Here is a 15,256-nt window from a genome sequence, read left to right on the forward strand (position 1 = left end):
CAGTGTAGCTCTCAGTCAGTGGGCAAATTACTTTTCAAATACCTACAATAAACCTTTTCATATTTGTTCGTTTTCAATAAAGGCACATTTATGCCTAACATTTACTATCATTGTGATGTGTATTTCTACTGTCTGTCCAAATCCAATAGTCATTTATGGTTGTGTAAAAGCACGATTCATTTTACAGCATACATTTATGAATATGATATTGTAAGTTAAAATTAGCAATATTTGTTTCTTTCACTACCAAAAGTACCAAGTATATGATTAATACAAGTTTTCCAGACGCATCAATTTTTGTAATTTTAATCATTTTCATCACGTGATCCTCTTTAGAAGTATTTTTTATACAGTAATAAGTATGTTAACTAAAGATGTACGCGTATGTTGCGCTTAAAACTACAACTTCCGTCATGTCAAGCGTAAGACTACACGGAATAATGGCGCTTGAATATGACGTCATGGTTCATATAAATACTGCCCCCATTTGTCGTCACATCCTCTTTCCATTGCCCTTCTCGCTGTGAGGTATTGAATCTGATTTCTTCCCATCGCAATCCAATCAAATCTTCAAAGTTTATTCATCATCCACGACCACTAATATTGTTTTATTCTTCTTTTGAACAGATTCTTCTCCACACGATGAGAGCGAAGGTAAAATGGTTTGTCGGTTTCATTGAGAGCCCCTATCAAGAAACGATTGATGCTATAGTTAGCGGAAATACTAATGCTACTTGCCTTAACTGTTGTTTGCTAGTAATGGAGGATCAATGAGTATTTTAATTCCAACGTAGGCCTCACGTCTTGCGTGATAAAGGATAAATGAATATTTGCACTAGTTTATTACAAGCATGCAGAAGCACATGTAATGCACGTGTGGTCTAACATTAACGATTTCGTTTCTTGCAGTGGAGGAAGAAGCGCATGCGCAGGTAAGCAATTTGTCTTTGTTTTTGAATGACACTACTGATCTAGTTAGTCGTTTAGATTTGACTTGCCAGGCAAGTCTCTATAGTTAAATGTCCAAAGGTCTATTTTTAAAGTGAAAATACCTGCGTAGAATACGATTCCTAGGTATAATTCGGAGCTGCAAAAATTTTGTGATTCAAATTGTATTCAACTCTTGAGTCCATATTCCAAATGTATTCATTTTTGGTTATTTGCATACCACCTAACTAATCATTCATGTATATTGGTATGTTCTAGTTGTGTTATTGAAATGTTCTAATGGTGTCTTAATTGACCAAAAAAAGGCCTCATTTGTGACTCCTTTGCTTTTATTTAGTCTTCCACTGCATTTTCCCCATTCCCTTACAGGCTGAAGCGTAAAAGGAGAAAGATGAGGCAGAGGTCCAAGTAAACCCTCATCGTGCCGGCTGCAGCCTGTTGGACTTTCTTGTATGACTGAATCGGATCCAACTTGGTTTCTGGCAACCACATGCCTGTGACGGTCTACAAGATGGCACTGACTTGGCACTTGACATCAGATGTGGCCACTTTGGTTCATGGACCATGAAACATCTTTTATCTGGCAACTGTCATTTGGTGTATTGAACAATAAAAGAACACTGTTCCAAACTTCCTGCAAGTTTTTTTTTAGTTGGTCAAATGAAGATGACCTGAATGTGTTACAGCAGTGTAATCTTCCTTCACAAAATTGAAGCCTAAACATAATGAAAACATCAGTTATGCTACAACACTTTTACATTGGCCTATGAAATGATGTGCTTTAATCTAGCTAATGCATGATTGTTACTGTGGTGTGGAAGTAAGCAGTTAAACCAGTTTACCAAATACAGAGTGAAAAGCGATGCCATTAAATAGAAAAATTAAGCCAAAAGTAAAATATGTATATGACTCAGGTTATCAGGGAGCGCTACGGTGTCTTACATTTTTTATGGCAAACGTTCAGACATGCCATACTGTCCCATCTCGGAAGGAGGCGCTAATGAGCCAGCGTGCTGGCGCGTCACACACACTATCAAACCGTTGAAGAAGAGTTGTCATTGTAAACACAAGGCTATGGCAGACGACAGAGGTGGAGGTGAAGACATTAACGACAACATGGGCAACCAGCTACAGCTATTTCCAGGTAAGCGGTGGACTCGCCGGCAGAAAGGGATTCCCTGTTCGTCGTCTCCCGGGAAGCAATTGTTTCTAACTCACGGTCTGGCTCGTTTTAAGGCGATAACAGGCCACATTCGGTCACAACACACCATCTTGAGCTGCTTTTATCTCAGCTTGCAATTTCTCTTTTCTGCCACTTGTATATCTTGCTGTGTAGGTGACGGGGAGGAGGAAGACGAGGAGGAAGATGGCACGGATGCTGAAGACCGAGACAATGAGGAGGCAACGAAGCCCAGCATTATCACCTTCGACCCGAGTCTACCTACTTCACACGCTGTGAGTGACTAAACAGCTTTATGTCTCACATTCACTCAATAGATGTCAACACTATTTTGTGTTGACAGTATCTGGGCTCGGACATGGAGGAGTTTCACGGCCGCACTGTCCACGACGATGACAGCTGTCAGACCATCCCCGTGCTTCCACACACTGCTGTGATGCTGGTGCCTGGACAAACTCTGCCTCTGCAGCTCTTTAGGCCTCAGGAGGTCAGCATGATGAGGAGTGTCATACAGAAGGATAGAACGTTTGCTGTGCTAGCACACAGGTACATGGACAGAAAAGTGCAACATGCAAATGTGTACATAACACACCTAAATCTGCTGCGTGTATCTATGCACCACTTTTGCATTTAAATGATTGCTTTGAATTACTTTGTTTTTTTTCAAGTGCAACACTAAAACCAACACTTTTGGTAGACCAATAATAATAATAATCTACTTTGTTTTTTTACAAGTGCAACACTAAAACCAACACTTTTGGTAGACCAATAATAATAATAATAAAAATCATAATGATACATTACATCGTCACATTGCTCATCTTGACTGGTTTTATACAACCATTCTCATAAAGGGGAAAAATATCATGAATGAAAAGTGCATAGTTGCCATTCCAGAACAATATTAACACAGCAGGTGTGCTTTACTTAATAAATTTGGTGGAGAAATAACCCTGCCTGCAAGCTTAATAAACTTATGAAAAGAAAAACCTGAACAATCAATTCTCTTACTAAAAAAAGGGTTAGGGCAGTTGAAATTACAAGTCATCACACTAATTACGATGCAAGTATACCCCAGTTGAGTTTCTGTTTTGTATTGCTGCAGTGACGCAGGCGAGCCAGAGGCAGAGTTCGGAACTACTGCAGAAATCTACGCATACCGGGTGGAGCAGGAGTACGGCATCGAGACGGTCAAAGTGAAAGCTGTGGGAAGACAGAGATTCAAAGTCCATGAGCTAAGAACCCAAGCAGACGGGTACGTTACAATCATTTTACATATCCGGAACTAAACTACTTTATCTACTCCACCCCCCCCCCCCCAATTCTTGTCAGGAAGAACAGAAATTGTTGTCCTAAAAATTGTTTTCCAAACGAAGCAGATGTTTGCAAATGTCCTGTATGTAAATGCAAATGTAAATATTTTTCAGAATACAAAATGAGGAACATAGGCACATAAATAGAATGAGCAGACTCATTTTTTATATATAAAAACAAAAATTATGATTGGTGACGATGTAAATCTCAAGATGCAATACTACATTTGTCCGCTAGAGAGCAAGCACCTGCTTATACGTACTTGTTTCTGCAGTTGTTATTTCTCACCTAGAGTTGCTCAAGTGATTGTATTACGTGACAAAACAGTCTGTTACAATGCTTAAAAATATTCTATAAATGTCATTACTGCTTTTTGTCATTTTTAATATTTGCAATGAGTTTCTAGTTATAATTCATTACCCTCCTTGCTTCCGGATGCACTAGTTTCCACAGTGGCGCCGAGTAAAAAAATGAGACATGTCGTTGTTCTGTCCTGAATACAAACGTTTTAGGAAGTCAATGAAGCTCAGTGCTCATAAAGACACATTTCCGCTCTTTGTCGGTGGCGGCTATAATGCTTGCAAACGATCCCGTAGCAAGTTAGGACCGTTTGTCATACCGCAAGTGGCTCCAGTGTGATGGTAAAGCTGTTATTCCAGTAGAAATGGCTTCAATGGAATTAGCTGATATACACTCTCGCTGAGGTTATATTTTCATAATGCCCCATGAGCTTTTCTTTCATAATCATCTCGTGAGACCTTCCTTTGCATAGTGTGTACATTCAAAAGGGGAACCGTTTTGTTAAAACTACAATTTCATGCCCCCCCCACCCCCCCAGGATTCGACAGGCTAAGGTGCAGATCCTTCCAGACCGAATCCTTCCCGATCCTCTCTCTGCTGTTCAGCTAATGCCCCTCTCCAGGCTGGTCGTTCATCCTTCCTCCAAGCCCCCAACTCAGAGCTGCAAACAGGCCGAATGCTGGTGGAATAACTACCAACAGGTAACATTCAGCCTCAACATGTTTTCATTTCAGTCAGTGGTTATGTGAAGAGAAAAAGAAAAAAACCCATTGCCCTGTATCCTGGAATAAACAGTTTGAGCTGAAAGGTTCCACTGCATCCAGTCATGGTGCATGTACAGTACGCCTTGCTTTGGTCTGCTATTTTTAACTTAATGGCCGTCTGTTGTTTATCTCAGAGGAAGTTTCACTGTGCCAGTCTGACCCCCTGGCCAGCCTGGGTCTACGCCCTGTACGACTCTGTAAGAGACTAAAAGCAATTTGTCAAGATCAACGATCTGAATGTGATTGTAAACGACGCGGTCTCCTCCCTCCCGCAGGAGTCGCTCATGAACCGAATGAAGAAGCAACTCCACGAATGGGACGAGAATCTGGAGGATGACTCTCTCCCTACAAACGCCATAGGTCAGCCGCAGTTGATTGCGCAACCATGGCTGACATGTACACGTAGGGACGCAATCTGTCTCTTAATTACTTTTCTCTTTCCTTCCTCCCTCCTGTCTGGCGGCAGACTTTTCTTACAGAGTGGCAGCCTGTCTGCCCATAGACGACTCGCTCAGGCTTCAGCTGCTGAAGATCGGCAGTGCCATTCAGAGGCTTCGCTGTGAGCTGGACATTATGGATCGGGTAAAGAGAAATCATCATCAAAATAGATGGTCACCCCCCACATTCACAAACTACTTGAAAGCACCTAGTTTCAAGTAGATGCGCAATGTGATGTTTCCAGTTTTGTTGGCCATAAAGCAAGCTGTCCTGAAAATGTACTCCAGTCAGTCTTTTGCATCGCTAATTTCATATATAATATATCTATATTTTGCTTTCCTGTGATTTCTTTTTTGGGGGGGTTCTCCTTTTCGTGATTTATACTTCCATTGGTGGAATAGAAACAACATCATTTCGATTTTTTTGGGAGCAGTTGTCGCAAAAACTCATTGATGACACAGACTGCTATAAATTGAAGCTTTTACAAATATCATAAAAGAAAATGGGCACGATCCCACTGAAGCTTGAACATGTGAGCATGTGTCAGGCTGTGAGTTCCCACCGCTTTTGTTCCCGTTTGATTGAAGGTGATATGCAGCCTTAATGGGAACATATTATGCTCACTTTCACCTCCATTCTGGCTATTCTTAGACTCTGTTAGAGGTGAGTGATGCTCACAAGACCTGAAAAGCCTCTTGTGCTGCCTAACGCCGACTTTTGATAGTTATTTTCCGTGATGTTTTCTTGAATGATAAAAGTTCATGGAATGGATTTTCTTGACCTATGAGCCATTTTTTTCTCTGTTTCCTCCTCAGTGCACATCTCTGTGCTGTAAGGGGTGCCAAGACACAGAAATCACCACCAAAAATGAGATTTTCAGGTGAGGCAACATGCTCGTCAGGTTATCCAGGTCTCTCAATTGCCTTTGTTCTTTTTCACATTTTTTCAAGAACTTATTGATCACCTGAAATTACAAGTTGAGCTACTAACTCCAGTAAAGCGAACCTCCCACTGGGAGTCATTTTTATTCATTCATTGTATCAAATTGTAGCACTTAATGTGGGAATGCTTTCCAGAATTGAATGTAGCATCACTTCCTCATGACATGGAAAATGTAGATTAATTAATTAGCCACTTTGTTTCATTATAAATTTGAACCAACTTAAAGCTTAACTAACATAACTAAGATGCACCAATGTTGTCAGATTAACATTTTGTATCTACTATGATTATATGTTTTTATTTCGCCTATAATTATCCTAGTCCGGTAATTCTCGTTTGCAATGACAACCCGGCTACACAAAAACATGATGTTGTATGAATAGTAGCGACACAATTTTTCATAATTGAATCAAAACCTCGCTGACGTTATCGTTGCTGCACTTTGCCCGCCAGGTAATTGCTCATAAATATACTAATGGTAAGTTTAATTGAGTCTGGAGTGTAATTCTTTGTCACTTCTGGGTAGCCAGTCTATATGGCCACAATCAGCCAAATTACAGCGACATTAGAAGTGATTAGTTTTCCGCCGAAGTTACATCATAGCACGGCCCGACTTTATATAACGGCGACATCACACGACACTTCATTTGTGTCACACTTTCAAAACTATCCAGACGCACACTGGAGCCGAATCTAATGAACTTGTCTATTCAGAATAAATGTAGAATAAATGATTACTTGCTTTCGCTTGGATAGATGATTTGTAGGCATCTGGCGCTCTCTCTGAAATTGTATTTCTTCGTTCATGTCTTCCTCCAGCTTGTCTCTATACGGCCCAATGGCTGCCTATGTCAATCCGCACGGGTACGTCCACGAGACTCTGACCGTCTACAAGGCTAACAACCTCAACCTGGTCGGCAGGCCGTCCACGCTCCATAGCTGGTTTCCAGGGTAACTCGCTCTTTATAGCTCCCCGCGTCCAGCTGTGACTAGTTCACACAATAACTTGTGTATGACTCACAGCTAGCTCTTCCCTACGACACCATTTCCGAGTACTAGCCGTTAGTCGATAGAAAGACACATCCGGCCCGCTGTAAGAATCAATCCATTTTCACAGCATGCACTTGCTTGGATTTCCAAATAGTGCCTTTTGAAAGCCAAGCGATCTTTTGCGCTGGGTATTCTGCAAACATCAAATGTCATCTGGATGGATTCTGAATCAGCTGTTCCACTCAGGTACGCCTGGACAATCGCCCAATGCCGAAGCTGCGGCTCTCACATGGGCTGGAAGTTCACCTCCACCAAGAATGACTTGTCTCCGCCTCGTTTCTGGGGTCTGACTCGCTCGGCCCTGCTCCCCCGTATCCCCTCCGACGAGGGCGAGGACGGGCGGGACGGCTCTCGCCTCTTCTGCCTGTGACCTTTCGCCTCCCGCTTGTGATTGTCGTGTCAAAACTCCTGCCCGGTCGTGTACATCACATGCTGTCACCTTTGGCAGTCAACCCATCATATTAGCAGAAAGGTCCATCCAACCTTCACTTGAGCAGCATATGCTATGGGAGGAAGGCGGCTTGTTCTTTAAGCTTCTTTATATGTAGACACATAAAGAGACGCGCGTCTCCCTGTTTGTGGTGGTTTGAGCATGCCGCCAGAACGTCTGTCCGGCTGACAGAAAAGCAGAAAATGCAAATGTCGTGCTTTTGCCCTCCAGCTCTTGTCCTCCACGGGGGTTTTGGAGCTAGAGCGAACAGCCTATCAGGATTCCTGAAGAAGGGGCACTTTTTGTATTATTGATGCCTGTCGTCAATATCTCATTAAGTTTGCTCGAGCTTTACTGTTGATGTTTTGGAAACTCTGAAGTCAAGCGGTTGTATTTTTGTATGCAGATAAGCTGGATGACGATGATGATGATGATGATGGACTACTTCATGTACGAACCTCTAGTGAGGCGAGTGTGCTTTGTGATCTAATGGCAGTAATGACCCTTTTTTTTAAAGGTCACGGCTAATTTGGACTAAATGGGGGAAGAGCATTTCGCCATCATTTAGAATGTTCCGGCTATTGAATCATTTCCTGAACATGATGGAAAAAATGTACAGTATGTTCACGAATGGAAAAAAAAAAGCGATACGACGGCGTTCTCTTGAGCTTATAAAACTGCTCTCAAAATGTGCTGTAAAATGCTGAGTCATGTTCATCAATGATCCTAATTAAAATTGCACAGAATACAATATGCGGCCATTACTTAGACTGTCAATATTGTGTTGGCAAACAAACTTTCTTGGTTGTGATGGTCAAAGCTTCTCAAAAACAATAATAACATAACCATAACAAATTAACATCCAAACAGAGAAGGATCATTTTAAAAACTTGCTGGTTTTTTGCTGACTTATCCTGCAAGAATTAACGATTAAAATGACATAAAATGTCTCTCTCAACGAAGCACCAATCTGAAACTACTTGACATCGCAAAGAGTGATATCAGATTGTACTGGAAAATGAAGCGTCTGTGTTTTACACATTTTGAGTAACTAGCCTCCAAAATAAAACACCTAATGAACGACCTGCAGATGTGCGAACATCTCCTCCATCCCTAAAATGGAGAGAACTTGAATCATTTGCTCCCTCCTTCGGTCCCCATCTGCTGTCTGTGTGGCTCTTTTGCTGCACAGCATGTTCATGATATAATTTGTTTGGATTCCAGCAGTTTAATTTAATTCCACGATCCATTTTGAAGCTATTTTCCCTCCATAGGAAATTATAAAACTGTCACAGACATAAAATTTTTATTAGCACTGTAATATGGAATTGTAAATTTGCCCTGTGAGGATATGTCAAATTTTCTGAATGAAAAAAAAACAACACACATTTTCTAATAATGCAAATTAAGTCTTTGAACATTATTTCTGATAATTTCTGTCCATTTTCTGTTTGCATTTTTTTCCCCTTAACACACTGCTCCTTTGTTTATATATGTGGATAATTAGTCCTTAGATCCTCGCAGAACTGAGCTCCCAGCCTTCATAACCTCGGTAGCGTTCAGCTTTAGATGTTCCACTCCGCTTATTTGTTTTGGTTGTTTGAAAAGACGGGAGGATTAAGTATGGCTTGTAGTTGTCCGACTGTACATTGCGCAGAGAGCAAAGTAAGTGAAGGTCCGACATGTACGTCTCTGTGTGGGAGCATTTGGAGCCAAGTGAGATTTAGACGGAGCTGCGGACCTGCAGTACATACATATTTCTCTCGGCTTGACATCGATGCAAAGCTGTCTGGTTTTCGTGCTTGTTTCCCTCCAGTCAAAGCCTCACGAAGCATCTTGGTGAGGTGTGTTTATTACAGTACAAGTGACCTTTTTTATTTTATTTATTTAATGCTACCATGAGTTGACATTTCTCATCAAATTAAATATAAATTGACATATACTGTCAAAGTAAAAATCAAACAAAGCGTTTTTAAATTAATTTATACTGCTAATAGGTCATGTTGATGGCCAAATTCAAACTTGAAATGATTTTTCACTCATTTTTAACCATAACTTGGTATTTCAACAGGGATGTGTCGACTTTTAAATTATTATATCATACAAAAAAAGGACCCAACACTATAAGGTTTATGAGAAATTTATTTGTACATCTTGGTTTCATACATTAAACCATTGTTCTGTATTAAATGTAAACTAAATCATGCTTAAATTTATCCTCGCCCACCTGTCACAAGTTGCAACAATGAAAGAGTTAAAAATGCAATGGTTTAGAATCCCGCTAATTCGATTTTTGAGGGATTGTTTATCACTCCATTTTGTTCCCATTTACATTTGTTGTAATTCCCACATTGACCACTAGACGGCAGCACACTTATTTTATGTGAATCTAAATCTGAAAAAAAAAAAAGAAACAAAAAGGAAATATGCCTTTACCACAGCCTAGTTTTTGTTAAAAAAAAATAGATGCACCATGATGATCCAGAATATGGTTCCAATTTCTGATCATTTCTCAGCGAAAAGATGATTTTAGGGCTGAACTCGCGTCTCATGACACCACGGTATTGGTTCTTCACTTTGCAGGTGTCTGCTGAATGTTCTCCACGAGTGACACCATAGAAAAGGAATGGAACATTTGCGTTCATGGAGACTGTTTTCTTTCTGGCACCTCACTCGGACACAATGTCCTCGTGTTTGCCCTACGTCCTGCATCTGGAACACACTTCCCCATGCAGGCCACCCATTTGTGCTTGGCTAAGAGATGCCATATTTAACATATCATTTGTCAAATGATATCTTTACAGTCCAGAGAGACACCGGAGGTTTAGTATCTTCAAGACATGCAGCAGGCATTGATACTCCTTGCTTCTTTTCGCCAGTGTTCCTCCTCTGACATGCTTTTCTTCATTTAATGTTGTTGAGACTTTTAAAACTGGTGTAGAAGGCGCTGACCAGCGTTGCCTCGTCGTGCATGGAGTCCTTGGTGAAGGAGCGACTTTGGCATACCGGCATCAGGAGTCTCCGAGGCAGCGGACCACTGAAGAAGAGGTAGATGAGGGGGTTGGCGCAGCTGTTGAGACTGGCCAGCAACATCAGGATGGTGAACGTGGCAGCTGCAGTGAGAATAGGTCAGAATATTAGGGACACCTGTGGAAATTTTAGGAGAATTGGAGCTCTATCAAAAGATTTAACTCGACAAAGATTGTGGATAATTGTTGTTAGATTTGATGTGGTGTTTACATGTGCCTTCAGATATGGGTAAATAAAAGTTGTTTTGTCTTGGATGCACAAATAGGAGAAACAAGGAATACGTTGGAAGGGTCAGAAAGAATTAGATCTTCATAAAGGAAAAAAAAAAAAAAGAGCCTTACAGATGGAAATGGCACTTCAGTCGCTGACCCCAAAGTAATAAGAGCCTCCTCTTAATTGTGCCCGTGTTGTGTGGGACAGGTTTTTGTAATAAACATTTTAAAATTAGAATTTCAGAAGACAACCTTAGATGCTAAAATAAAGTTAAAAAAAATCAAGTTTAAAAAAATGGCTCTATTGCCATTTGCGCTATATAAATAAAGATGATGGCTGCAGTTTAGAGATTCGTGGCTCAAAGTGCGTGTGCGGAGTGGGGGCACGACTCATTAGCATGCACATTTGATATATTTGTCTACATTTCCCCCACCGTTTTGTTTTATTTTGATGGAACGGCACTTACATTCCTTTGGTGCATTGGGGTCCCACGCAGACCACAGCTGAACTGTGAAGAAAGGGGACCAGCACACCACGTATGCCAGCACAATAACAACGGTCATCTTGAGGGTCTTTACCCTGGCTTTGGACATGCCGGCTGAGCCGCTGGCTCTGGGGGGCAACGGGCCGGACAGGACGCGCCGAGCCTTCCGGCGCAGATTCTGTTGAATGGCCCTGCAGATGCGCACTTGGCAGAAGATAAGCGTGATGACGGGCACCACGAAGATGACCGCGGTGGTCCACGTAATGTAGGTCTTGAGACCCCACGGCTGGACGAAGTTGGCCCAGCAGTCGTACACGCCCGGTGCCACCTCCACCCGGGAGAAGATGAACACCTGAGGCAGGCTGCCCACCAGGGACACCCCCCACGCCGCGCACACGCCCGCGCTCATGCGCCGGTGCGTCCGCTGAAACTTGACCATGGGGTTGCACACCGCTTGGTATCGGTCCACCGTCATGGCCACGATCATATAAGTGGACGAGAACATGCCCAGAACCTGCAAATACTTCACCAGGCGACAAACCAGGTCCGGCCCGATGAACCTGTCCGTGATGTCCCACATGAGCTGCGGGCACACCTGGAAGAACGTCACCACCAGGTCGGCCAGCGCCAGGTGGAAGACGAAGACGCGCATCCGGCTCATGTGCTTGCGCTGTCGCCACAGGACCAGCAGCAGGATGCCGTTCAGGACCGCGGCGCTGGAGAAAATGATGGCCAGCAGAGTGATCTCTACCCTGGCCAGGGTCTCGTCTCTCGGATCCGCCAGCTCGCTGTCGTTGATTGCTGGTGTCATGCTCGCCTGACGTTCAAGGTGCGTGACCAAATCTTCAGCTTGCATGCAAATCTTCAGAAATTCCACTGTAATTATTTTTTTTTTTGAAGTAGCTGCAGTAAGAATTGTGTGGCTGGCTGGCTGCCTTTGCACCACTTTTCAAGTCAGAGGTGGGAGTGCGCTCAGGCTGGAATCATCAAGTGTCCGTGTGTGTTTGTGCGCGCGCGTCTACCTGCATGCGCGCTCCATTTGAAGTGACGCTGATACAAAGCGGAGGTTATTATCGGCAGTAACACATTTTCCTGCTGTTTCCATATTTGATTTAGAGCTTATGATTTACGGTGAGTCCTGAAAAACATCTAAAGTCAATTGAAATCTCAGTCAACTTGATATTTCAAGGTGTTGCAAAGTTATAGCCAGAGACATATACTGTGAAGATAAAAAGTCTACAAACTCTTGTTCTAATGGAATAATCATCATCAACATCACAAATTGTTATAATTTTCAGATTATTTTTATGTTAAATCAAGGCTATGAATTTATAAAGTGGGATAAATTCAACCAAGAAATGGGGTCAAGTTGGATCATGAGAAGGGCTATCTTATTTTTTAATTACAAAGGAATACCCCAAATAAAAATGATATTTTTAGTAGACTATATAAAAAAATAAAAATGCCATGCTGATATCACGTGACGTCACCACCCAGTGGGCCAATCATATGGAAGAACAAGACCAGTGTCACACGACTTCTAACCGGATGTGAAACTTGTAAACATTCAAGTTGAGGCGGAAGAAGCTAGCCTTCTTTGTTTTCTTTTAAATGGTACAGCTCGGCGGACATACTTAAGAACAAACTTATGCTTTTTGTTCCTTATAGCGTTTCGAGGCTAGTTAGCGTTTACTAGACGCCACTGGGCCATAGTACGAAAACAAGTTAGCATTAGAGCTACGTGACGAAAAGCACGTTCGCACCGATGTCTCAAGACGGAGATGCGTCTCTGCCCCCGGTTCGATCCTTGCACTCTCGTGTTCCCATGAGTCTTGTTTTCTGTAACCGCAGTCCCAGAGTGGTCCAGCCACTATGGATTGATTTCCGTGGGGAGCCACGGCCCTACAACGACTTACAGCCGAGAACGGGAAGAATAATGAACACCTACGTAGGTAAGCTAACCTTTGGCTAAAGTGATGTGATTATAAACTAGATCATTTTCAAACTATCCCGCAGCTCACCTGCTGACTGTTGTGGTATAGTGGTTAGAAATCACTGTTGAAGAATATTGTTGACTTGAGTTTGTGAATGTTTCCCCCCCCCTCCCTCCAACCCCCAGGCCACCCGTGGATGTTTAAAGATCTAGAGAGTGATGCTCTGATGAGGGTGAACGGCAACGAAGTCTTCCTGCCTGCTCTGGCAGATGGTGGAAGTGCTGCATTTGTAAATATTACTCTGCCAGGTAGGTTTTTACACATGCAATCCTCAAAAGAATGATTGTCTAAATGCTCCTGGTGGTATTGGTGGTACAATCTTTAAAAAGTGATTCGAAGATGTCTTTCCAGACCAGCGCTGAAAGCAATTGCCATTCTGATGGCCACCAACTTCTAAATAAGAACTATGCAAAGCATGTATTTAATTCCCGTGTGTACACAGTTTACAGCCTCAAGGATCGAGCCCTTCAGGTGATTCGACGCCTGGTACGGCCAGAGGACTACAGAAGTTTGGAAATAGCGCGGTGCCTGATCGAGGAGCTGGAAGACCCGCCCAGTTTGTTGAAAAGTTTACGACGCTTGAATCAACGTGTTGAGGACCATCTACTCAACAGAATGCAAGGCCAGGGGGAGTGATTGAGATGACTCTCGGACTGTAGCTCGGCAAGAACATTTTTCATGATTGGATTGTTTGAAAGTACAACCAAACTAATCTGTTCATTTCTTCTTGGTAAGAGGAATGTGGGCTGTATGAGATATCTTCTGTGAAGGTGCATTTTTTTTATTGGCCCCGTTAAACACGGGCGCTTGATCACATTCGTGACCAATGAGCTGCTTCTACAGTCGGATCATCGGAAAGGTGATCCGACTGGACCTTGGAGCGGTGGTTACGAACATCGGAAATATGATTTTAAAATGATTTGGCATAGTTTTTTTCCTTATTACTTCCTGAATGCTACTGTTATTCATTTCACGAAGGAATTCCTTATTCCATTTCCAACAGCATGTTTGTTACACAACCCTTGTCCTCGTTTTCATCAGTGGTCCCCCGCTATGGTGTCATCAGAACAAAGACATGAAAAAGCCAAAGAAAACCACAAGTAAGTCCTTTGGATATGCTCATTTAAATTTTTAGTTCAAGTTCAGGTTACTTAAGGGTTATTTAAATTGTATGGTTCCATTTTATTGATGTCTTTAACTGCTGAGTGGTGAACATTTAAATGCATCACTCGAACAAATGCTATTTCGCTTGCATTGTATTAAATATTACTCATTTCTATATGTGTGTTTATTTGTCAAAGATTTATTTCAAGTTACAATTTATTCATGTGTGTGGCAATGACAGAAATGAAATTCACTTACACTCATGTAAAGCAAATGCAGAAGTCAATATTCCTATTTTGCCAACCTATTGAATGTTGATTATAAAATGTATTTCAAATGATCATATACTGCATCCAGAATCAACCTTTTTTACATGTTATCTCATTCCAAATTGAAATAAATATTTTATATTTCGTGGTCCAACCAGAGCCCCTGAGTATTTGTGATACAAAAAGACAAAACTAAGAGGAATTCTTTCAAAAGCATTTCTACCATTGCTAAGATTTGTAACCTGTAAAAGAAGAAGAGAAGCTGCTAACACTATTTTATGAATTCAGAATGAACCAATCGCATTTAGAAAAGTCATGTTAAATTGTAGTGGTTCTAGTAGGCTTTTGCTGACAACTTCCTTTCTTTCTTGTAGTGTTCAGTTGGCACTAAACATACCTTTTGGAATTCTGCCCCAAAAAGGTCAATCTCAGATTCATTGTTTTAAAACACAATTGAATGTGTTATGTTTGGCTCCAAATCACTCCCATGTATTTTGTGTTCATAAAGAACAACAGCAGGGGGTAAAAAAACGTTACTTTTATAGATAGTGTGAAAGGGGCTTTTGTAAACAAACAATTAACGACAGGGTGGTGCAATGGGCAGCCTTCCACTGCTTTGCGAGCAGTTGAGTAAATTGCAATGCTTAGCCATTGTCGAGGGGAAACGCAGGGGCTCGATATTCCCCCTTCCTATATTCTGAAGCCAGCCAGTATCGGAGCAATGGCCGAACAATAACACAGTACAGGCTTGAATGTTATGTGATGTTGTTGGACCTCTTTTGTGTGTTTCCAAAGA

General features: G+C 41.9%; 3 protein-coding genes and 1 long non-coding RNA gene across 4 annotated transcripts; 3 read left to right on the forward strand and 1 right to left on the reverse strand.

Annotated features, from left to right (window-relative positions):
* The first annotated feature begins 460 nt into the window (after positions 1-460).
* On the forward strand, positions 461-1,578 carry LOC147049200 (uncharacterized). The gene is made up of 4 exons (XR_015067587.1): positions 461-528; positions 628-654; positions 910-932; positions 1,318-1,578. It is a non-coding gene; the product is annotated as an uncharacterized LOC147049200 (long non-coding RNA).
* A 422-nt stretch (positions 1,579-2,000) lies between these two features.
* Positions 2,001-8,668, forward strand: crbn (cereblon). Its single transcript, XM_085924355.1, has 11 exons — positions 2,001-2,092; positions 2,285-2,403; positions 2,472-2,674; positions 3,234-3,383; positions 4,281-4,443; positions 4,641-4,703; positions 4,782-4,866; positions 4,973-5,088; positions 5,760-5,824; positions 6,706-6,837; positions 7,123-8,668. Exons 1-11 carry the CDS (start codon positions 2,023-2,025, stop codon positions 7,304-7,306), a joined length of 1,350 nt encoding a protein of 449 aa, XP_085780481.1. The 5' UTR covers positions 2,001-2,022; the 3' UTR covers positions 7,307-8,668.
* Positions 8,669-10,270: 1,602 nt separating this feature from the next.
* On the reverse strand, positions 10,271-11,904 carry LOC147049202 (oxytocin receptor A-like). Its single transcript, XM_085924356.1, has 2 exons — positions 11,076-11,904; positions 10,271-10,479 (listed from the first exon to the last, which is right to left on the reverse strand). The coding sequence occupies exons 1-2, from the start codon at positions 11,902-11,904 to the stop codon at positions 10,271-10,273; spliced, it is 1,038 nt and encodes a 345-aa protein (XP_085780482.1).
* A 718-nt stretch (positions 11,905-12,622) lies between these two features.
* On the forward strand, positions 12,623-14,614 carry vhl (von Hippel-Lindau tumor suppressor). Its single transcript, XM_085924149.1, has 3 exons — positions 12,623-13,045; positions 13,213-13,335; positions 13,530-14,614. The coding sequence occupies exons 1-3, from the start codon at positions 12,859-12,861 to the stop codon at positions 13,721-13,723; spliced, it is 504 nt and encodes a 167-aa protein (XP_085780275.1). The 5' UTR covers positions 12,623-12,858; the 3' UTR covers positions 13,724-14,614.
* The last annotated feature ends 642 nt before the right edge of the window (positions 14,615-15,256 follow it).

This window comes from Syngnathus leptorhynchus, chromosome 11 (assembly GCF_054491065.1).
Source record: "Syngnathus leptorhynchus isolate UIUO chromosome 11, UIUO_Slep, whole genome shotgun sequence".
NCBI lineage: Eukaryota > Metazoa > Chordata > Actinopteri > Syngnathiformes > Syngnathidae > Syngnathus > Syngnathus leptorhynchus.

Bases quoted from the DNA above. Each gene is read 5' to 3' on its own strand.
- crbn (XM_085924355.1), top strand. From the start codon at position 2,023: ATGGCAGACGACAGAGGTGGAGGTGAAGACATTAACGACAACATGGGC. The intron at 2,093-2,284 runs GTAAGCGGTGGA...CTTGCTGTGTAG, and splicing joins CCAGCTACAGCTATTTCCAG to GTGACGGGGAGGAGGAAGAC. The intron at 5,089-5,759 runs GTAAAGAGAAAT...TTTCCTCCTCAG, and splicing joins AGCTGGACATTATGGATCGG to TGCACATCTCTGTGCTGTAA.
- LOC147049202 (XM_085924356.1), bottom strand. From the start codon at position 11,904: ATGACACCAGCAATCAACGACAGCGAGCTGGCGGATCCGAGAGACGAG. The intron at 10,480-11,075 runs GTAAGTGCCGTT...TTCTCACTGCAG, and splicing joins CCCCAATGCACCAAAGGAAT to CTGCCACGTTCACCATCCTG.
- vhl (XM_085924149.1), top strand. From the start codon at position 12,859: ATGTCTCAAGACGGAGATGCGTCTCTGCCCCCGGTTCGATCCTTGCAC. The intron at 13,046-13,212 runs GTAAGCTAACCT...TCCAACCCCCAG, and splicing joins AATAATGAACACCTACGTAG to GCCACCCGTGGATGTTTAAA. The intron at 13,336-13,529 runs GTAGGTTTTTAC...GTGTGTACACAG, and splicing joins TGTAAATATTACTCTGCCAG to TTTACAGCCTCAAGGATCGA.